This window comes from Egretta garzetta, unplaced genomic scaffold, assembly GCF_000687185.1.
Source record: "Egretta garzetta isolate BGI_Z169 unplaced genomic scaffold, ASM68718v1 scaffold787, whole genome shotgun sequence".
In the NCBI taxonomy this organism is placed as follows: domain Eukaryota; kingdom Metazoa; phylum Chordata; class Aves; order Pelecaniformes; family Ardeidae; genus Egretta; species Egretta garzetta.
Window position 1 is genome coordinate 93575 of NW_009260266.1, and position 8546 is coordinate 102120.

General features: G+C 50.5%; 1 protein-coding gene across 1 annotated transcript in view; it reads right to left on the reverse strand.

Annotated features, from left to right (window-relative positions):
* The window catches only part of AXIN2 (axin 2), a 51129-nt gene that overhangs the window by 8076 nt on the left and 34507 nt on the right, over nucleotides 1-8546 (reverse strand). The window contains exons 4-5 of the mRNA XM_009642339.2: nucleotides 6955-7095; nucleotides 1451-1553 (exon numbers count right to left, since the gene is read on the reverse strand). Of these exons, the coding sequence (XP_009640634.1) occupies nucleotides 1451-1553; nucleotides 6955-7095 (244 nt within the window). The remainder of the gene's footprint in view (nucleotides 1-1450; nucleotides 1554-6954; nucleotides 7096-8546) is intronic.

Genomic DNA, 8546 nt, shown 5'->3' on the forward strand with positions numbered 1-8546 from the left:
AAAAAAAAAAAAAAGGGGGGGAAAAAAAGGGAAAAAAAAAAAAAAAAAAAAAGAAAAAAAAAAAAAAAAAAGAAGTCAAACGGTTGCAGATCAGAGAAGTGCTGGTAATTTATTTCCTGGCTACACACTGGGCACCTTTGAGGTAGTGTTGTCTCAACAGTGTCCTAGATCTCTTCCCCCCCCCTCCATCTCTTTGTACAGAAAATGAAGAAAGCTGCTGCAGGCTAGCGGTGCTACACTGCTGAGCTTGGCTGCCTCAAGCAGATCTATCAAGGGAAAAAGGGAACATCTCCAAATCAAGTGCAGAATATAAAAAGGCAAAATGCGAATTTCTGCCAAAAGAAGCAAACATGGCAGGCAAAAGGGGAGGTAAAAAAGAAAAAAAAAAAAGAGGAAAAAGAAACCCCCCACCCGACTGTGCCCTCCCTCCTGCCACCCCCAGCACCCCCGCCTCGCCCCCGCTCTCCCTCTCTCTCCCTTTCCTCCCCCCCCCAACAGCAGAAAGCTGAACTGCCAACTCTTTCACATACTACCCACCAGATGAGGTGGGGCCTCTCTCCGGCAACCACTTAGCTCCAGAAATGATGTGAGGGTAGAAAAAGGCCACTCTGCTGGAAATTGTCACTCTTACACAAGCTGGCTCTATTCAGTCCCTGATCAAAGCACTGCCTTACAGAGAAAGTCGATTTGCACGCCCTGGGACAAAATAATCTAATTTACAAGCTCAGGCTATAGAACTTTCTTTAGGGAGGAAGGGGAAAAAAAAAAAAAAAATACCAAAAAGAAAAACCACATAAACCACCCCCCCACACACACCAGAAATATCATCTCTCTGATTTCTTGCTGCTTAAGACAGCAGAAAGAGGAATTTCAGCGTATTAATCTCAAGACAAGATAAGTTTATACTTGTCTGTGTAAACAGTTTATTCGCTGCAGGAATTGGGAGTCTGCAAGTCAAGTGAATTAGCAAGTCAGCAAGTTAATTTTTGAGAGCACGGCAACACCGCCGATAGGATCCCCTCAAAGCACGGCACCTATCTGCAGCAAACCCCTCTCTTTTGGGAGATGCTGCTTCCCACCAGCTTGCAGAACATGTGCTTTCGAAGGCCAAGCCCCGGTGTCAGGGAGGTGGCCAGAGCCAAGGCTCTCACTAGACCAAACCAGGGCATCCCTTCTTGGATTTAGACCAGGAGGACAAATTCAGTGCCACTGAAAAGCCTTAATTAGCACCTGGTTTTCAGGGAAGGACCAAAATGTGACTGTACACAAGCAGGTTTTTGCAAGGATGCTGCCAGCACGTGGCTCCTGCCCACCACCAAGCAGCATCTCTTCCCTGGTACCACGTAGGGATGGAAATGCTCTCTTGCTCCCTTCCTTCCACACGTGCCCATTCCTGGTTCCAGCATTTCCCACAGCCAGCCCAGACCCTGTGGCTCCCACCTGAACTTACCGGAAAATGAGGTAGAGAAACTTGACCGTTGGCCTTGACGCTCCGATGCATTTCCCGCTGGAGCTGCTTCTTGCTCCCAATTCTGTACGGGGGGATCCCATCTCTGCACACAGAAGAGAGGTCACCGTCAGTCGGGGCTCTCCCCACGCTCTAACCAAGACACCTCTCCATCACCTCTGAAACCACCCAGGCATGCCACAGGTTCCCAGAGGTGCTGAGCCCTCTGGACATCACCTGAAGCCTCCAACACCTGGCAGCTTGGGAAGCGCCTGTGTCACCATCGACGTGGATGTGCAGTAACTAAGCAGAAGCTGAAGAGCCAGCTGAAGGTAACTCTGCTCAGGAAGACAACCCAAAAATCCCATTGGATTCACTTCTGAGGCATCTTACAGGAAGACCCTTCCAGTGCTAGGTTTCTGCTTCTGCCTTTTATTTTTGTTGCTTTTTCACCATCGAATTACACTCTCAGAGACCACAACTTCCCTCAAGCTCTGGAATACCCCATGGAGTGTTGGCATGGTGGAAACAAGAAGGAAGAGGCTGAAGGTGGATGGCCACCAGAAGGCTGCTCCCTGTCTCTAGCTCTACTTAAGATCCAGGATGGTTCTCCTGCCCTGAGGCTGGCCGGCACAGGCACGCCACCGCGAGGCATGAGCAAAGCCGGGACATACCCTCTGGCCATGATGTTGCTCTCCTTGGCCACGCCAGCCCATGGCCAGGGAGCCATGAGAAGAGACCAGGTGAGGAGCACCAGTGGGAACAGCCCCCTGCACAGCCCGCCCGAGGCAACACAGGGTGTTTTCATCTGGCCACACAAAAAAAATTACCTTCAGTTAGGATTAAAGGGACTTCTACAGACAGCAGAGACAGCCGGAAGAGCATGCCTGGAGATCCTGAATGTCTAATTCCACCCCTTCCCTAAGACTGGCTGAATAACCTTGATCTCCGGTCCCATCCCTTTCATCCACCTGCCCCCACACCTGACTCATCTCCTGAGAGGAGAAAATAGCTCCTGCCCCCGGGGGAGCGGCGGCGGCCGGGGAGCTGGCATGGCACGGCGTCCCCACCTGCCACCTCCCGTGGCCACGGCAGAGATGGGCACACACTGACGTGTTTTGGACACATGGCTGGAGATAAGGCACAAGGGAATGCCTTCCCAGGGACGCTGGGTCCCTCCTCTTGAGGAGGATGATTAGATGCCATCGCTCCACACTCAAGGTTTGAAGCACGCTATCATGGGCTTTTGCGAAGATCTTGGCCAAAGCGTTCAGTTGCCATTGAACTGTTTTAATGAGCAAGATTAAGCCGAAAAGCCCAGAGTGAAAGACCAGAACAACTTCATCTTAAAAAACTTGGAAAAATCTTTATAATAAAGGAGAGCATGCTGGGACTGCAGAGAAAGTCCTTGATGCCACCACCAGATGAACATCAGCCTCCTCTAGACATGGCCCATGAATGCGTGTAACATTAAAAGTGAAAGGAGCTAATTGTCCTAATGTCCCCATAGCACAACACAGGGCTCTGTGGCACTTTCTGAGGAAGCAGCACTGGCCGTCACAACCGGCCATGGCCAGCAACTGCAGCGCTGGTGGCCACCAAGCATTTCTGCTTCACAAACCCATGGGGCAACAGGGCTTGGGACACAGGATATACCTTAGCTTCGGGGGAAGATGGCGGAAAAGCAAATCTAAGGTGAAAACCAAATCACCTGTACCTTCAGAGAAGTATTTGTTATACTGAGGCTTACTGAGATAAGGGTCTCTTAGGGAAGACCTTCAATATAGGGAATAACCAGTAAAATAGGCATTTTAAAGGCAAGTAAAAATATCAGCATGAGCACCTTACATGCATATGTACCTACGGAACTAATCCCATTAACATATTCCACGAAAGAGGAGGTGTCCTCTGTAAATGGCAGTCCAAGAATCCAGATGGGGAATAGCGGGGAAAGAGCTGAAGGTCTGTGCGTTCAACACGAGGCACCCAAGGACATGACCAAGGGACAACGGGGAGCCCTGTAGCCTTCCTCCGCTTCCCACCTCCCTCCAGGTCTGCAAGCATGAGATGCCGTCCCCAACCCCTCTGCTGCGGCCACCGAGCGGGGAGAACATCTCCTTGCGGGGTGTCCCAGCCCTGGGGGACATCTCTGGCCAAAGGGACAGTGCTGGGACAGGCTACAGACAAGGCACTCGCACCGTTCCCAGGCTGCGTGGCTCAAAAAGGAGGAGGAAAAACAACGCTGACCCAACAGCGCGGCTCCTCACTATATTTGAGATTTGCCCTCGTTCACGTCACTACGAATGCTGTTCCTTCCCCCTCCAGCTGCAGAAGAGAACCCCACATCAAACCTCCTGCTCCCTGCTTCTACAGCCCCGCCTCGCCAGAAGAGTTTTACAACTTGTAAGAACGTGCAGAATTAAAAAAAGATTTAAAAAAAAAAAAAAAAAAAAAAAGAGGTATTTCAGTGAGGTGGGAAGGCTGTGGAGCAGCGCGGGAAAGTCAGCCTGGGGAACGGGGAGGGACTTTGGCAGCCACTTTGATCAGCGCCGCCTAAACCTAGGCCCTCCGTATAAAATGGGGGGAAAACGAACGCCAGGGATGAAGGGGTGAGCAAGGGTGATCCCCGACTGCAGAGGGACGGGCGGGTGGAGCTGCAGCCAGGCTCTGTACAGCAAGAGATCTGGGGGGGGACACGACCCTGATGCTGAAGCAGACTCCCCTGGCCAGGAGAAAGCGCCTTTGCAAGGAAAAGGCTGAGCTTGGCCTGAGGTTTCGGGGCAGGACGAGGGTTAAGCCCAGCTCTCCAGGTGCCACCTCTCCCCTTGCTCCAGCAGCAAAATGTTCGCACTCACTTTCTTGGCTACTAAAAGCTGCGGGCTGAAGAGCTGCGGAGTTTGGCCACCAAATAGTAGAGTTTAATGATAAACATTTCAGCTAACCAGGCTGGGGCTAAGCCAATCTGTTTCTGGGGGAAACACTAGTTTGAAGTCTTCTACCAAGTCAGCTGCCATTTAAGCTGAGCCAATTATCTTAGCCTTTTGACTCAGATGTGCCTGACCTAACCTGAATGTAGTTTTACTGCTGCTTTGAAATATCAGACTCATGCGCATATGCATTCACTCCCATCTTCATTTGGCAACGGCTCTGAAACAAGCCTCTGATCTTGCCAACATCAAAAGCCTGGTTTGTAAGATAAGGTAATATTTGAAGTTTGCTCAGCAGCATTCCCCTGTGTCCAAAGTAAATCCATAAATAAGATATAAGCAAATAAAAAAAAAAAAAAAATCCCCTTTCCTCCCCCCCCCAGAAATGGAAATACAAATTTGCATGATGCTTTGCGGCTATTACAAAATATATACGGACAGACTGATCCCTGGCATCTATAATAAAAAAAAAGAAAAAGGGCAGATTAAGGATTATTTGGAGACCTCTCCTAATCCCAGTGCAGTTCAGATTTAGACATATTTTAAAAAAAAAAAAACAAACCCCACCACTCACTTTACTGCTACATCTGACAGACTTTTCCAGAACAAGTTTTTCCTCTTCAATTGATACCAATATGAGCCAAAAGAACTAATTTGCATTCGCACTGACGAAACGGAATAAACCTGGGTCTGCTGCTACAGGGGGGGGAAAAACCTCGGAGCTGGGCTCGGGCTGTGGAAGCGCGATGGGTTTGTGCCCCACAGCCCCGTACAGCATCACCAGCGACCGGCAGAGCCCGGTGCCCGGAGAGGCTGTGGATCCCGCAGGATTTACTGCCATCTTGGCAGTAAAAGGAAGTTTTACATCAGCCTTAACTTTAAGCCCAGCCTCCAAAAGTGCCAAAATTTACCTCTCCCGCTTCCAAAACCACCCCGACATCCCCAGCGCCCCTGCCTGCTCCCGGCCCTCGCCGCCCCCCAACCTGGAGCTGCGGGCAGTTTAATCAGCCAAGCTTCCCCAAACTCTCACAGCCTGCGCGGGCCATTGTTACGGCAGGAAAAAACAGGCAGGCTCCTTTCAGGCGCTGCTTTATGGGGAGCTCCTATTCACTTGTTCAAGCAAATTTCAAAGCGGGCTGCTGCCCTCTCATCCCCGCTAAGCTCCCCTGGCCTAACAATGGGCTGAAAGCGATTCAGTTAAGCCTTTCATCCACCATGCACTTTATTTCTCACTCAGTGCTCTCATCTGTATAAGGCCTACAATTGGCATTGCTGTGAAGAGAGGGTATAATCCTAGCCCTGTGAATCCCAAGTGACCCTACACTGGTCCAGAAATGACTAACCCCATGAATGCTCTGTTGACACATGAGCACATACAACCAGAGCCAGCAAGAAGAAATAAAGAAGTCACCCTATGATTCAGCTCTTTTATTTAATGCCAATATTGTTCAATAAGGGAATCTGGTGGGACAACAAACTATTTTTTTTTTCCCGTCATATCTGTTCAAAATACACCATGTGCATAAAAAAAAAAGCAACGCTTTTGTTTACACATCATGGATTTTTGGTAAATCCCATTTTCCGTTGTGCATCATCACGCAGCGCTGTTGACTTTAAAAACCCAGCATACAAACCTCTCGGAGGAGTAGGCAGCAATCACTGGACACACCTGGACACTGGAGAAGCTTTGCCTACGAGACGAAGCCCAAGAACACAGCACTCCATTTACAGGTGGGCTTTTCTAGGGCACTTGTACTTCAGTGAAGATCATGAAACACAAACGGCAACACCTGCCTTCTACCTGGTTGAAGAAAATGGTCCTAAGGAGCACTAAGTGAGTCCTACCACCTCCTCTACCCCCAGGCCCCCATTTCTCTCCTGCTGGGGAAAGCAAACTGAGGAAGAACGGTCCAACGCTTGCTCCTGGTGGCACGCATCTCAGCAGAGCCAGGAGGAACAGCCAGGTCCTGCAATCCCTTGGCTCGGCCACAGCATCCTCCCTCATCCCTACCCTCCTGAAACACCCAGACCTGATCCATGCAGCCCCATTCACATGGCTCTTTGAAGACCGCCCCAGCCACACTAGATGAGCAGCTATTCGCCCCTTCAGGTCACTGGCCCTATTAATGTACGCTCTGACATTAATGACGAACCTTAATTACAGAAAGTGCTTCCTACAGGAAGTAATCTCCTCCTCTTTGATGACTGATAACTAGTTAAGGAAGCCTGGCCTTAAGACAAAGGCTCAGGGAGATACGCTCCGCGCGTTAGTCAGGCAGCACCATTAGCATTGGGGAAAACACGTTTGCTCAGCTGCAGTTGCAAAACAGCCATAGAGGGATTCATTATTTTACTCCATCCGATACCTCCGGCGACTGCATGAAGAAGGAGGCTACCATGCCCTGCTACACCTCTGGCTTTGGGCGCACACCCCGATTTCGGCAGCCCCTCCTCAACGGCAAGCAGAAGCAGGGTGATGACCCTGGAGCCATCGCTCCCATAAGCCCCCAGGGTGCCATCGGTGCAGCTGATTCACAGATGACACATCCCAAAAAGAGCCGGCCAACGCAAGATACTCACACGCTGCTGTCCGTCATCGACATGGAGTCGTCCGTCAGGGCATCGCTAGATATTTCGCTATCGTTCGCGCTGGTTGCTGGGGCAAACACATAGCCAGAATTCACATGGTATGGGTTAACGGGATCATTCCTCTTGAAGGACCTAAGGACAAGCAAAACAGGAATCCAGTTACCAGCCAGTCCTGGGCTAGAGAAAACCACACAAGTTCTGTGGTAGCGCTCTCCTTATGGGAACCATGCACACCGGCTGCTCAACCTCCTTAGAAGCAACTAACCACCCATCACTTGGACCAGCAGCAGCCAGGACGCGCTCTGTCTGAACACACCCAATGTCCAACTTCAAGGATGTTGCTTTTAGCATTGGAAGGGCGCTTAAGAAAATCCCAGGAAGCACCTCTACGCACTTTGATACCTTCAAAAACTTGGTCCTTAAAGCCTGGCGCTGCACTGCTGAGGTCAGCAGGAGCTTCGCTGTTGGCATCAGCAGGCAAAAGATCAAGAAGTTCATAGCTCAAGTCCCACTGAAAGCCACTGAGGCACCAGCTAATAAATGCTTTAAGTCTACCCTGAAGACAGGAGTTAGGGCCCCTGTGGGAATACAAGTTACAGTGTCCGTGTTGCCCGAAACAAGAGAACTGCCTGAAACTACAGGAGCAGGATCACCAAGCATCAGAGGAGGCATGGACAGGGCTGAAATCTGCTCAGGTTCAGGCTTGGCCTGCCAAGGATGGGTCCCATCTTCCTGGTATTATAAAACCACGCAATAAAAAGGCCCAGTTTTTAGGAGGACCCCCTACTTGTTCAACTTATGGTTTTGCGCATGGAGTTGGGTGGGGAGGAGGAAGGATGGGGGCTGTGAGGACAGGAGCAGCAGGTTTTATCAACGGGTACGTGGGTTACCGATACTAACACCCTTGGCTTCCCTTGGAGAAGCAAACCCAAAGCCCAGCCTGGATGTTTGAGTTCAGTACCCAAGAGCGGTCGCGTGAAAAATTCATGGGCGAGCGACGTGGGCTGTGATGGAGCATGGAGAGGTCACTACATGGAGGGGGGAACCTGGGCATCCCCCTGCCCGCTACCTCCCAACTTCCCAGCCGGGATCAATATACATATCTGGGATCAATATACATATCTTCAGCAGGCGATAAGGGGATTATGCAGGGAGGTTTGAAAGCCGCATGTTAAGGTGCACATTTTGTTCCTCTTCCAGGGGAAGATGGGGTTGTTAAGCCTCAGCCTTTGTATATCAAAGCAAAAGGCCTTGTCATCTGATAAGGACTGCTGATTTTAATAATTAGGGCCACTTACCCAGGACTTGGGGGCCTAAGGAATGTGCCAGCAGGCTCGGCAGGTTTTTTTTGAGGGGCTTTCCACCTCCCTGCCCCCACGGGGGGTTGGAGGGGACCAGCTGGGTTGAAGTGAGCAGCAATGTCCTCCCACCGCCCGCTCCCCATCCCTCGCAAGCACCCAGGCACCCTGCACCCCCCCGCCACGCAGCCCCGCCAGCACCGGGAGCCTCCACAAAGGCTTAAGTTTTTAAAAAAATAAAAAAGGGGAAAGAGAAATTAAAAAAAAAAAAAAAAAAAAAAAAAA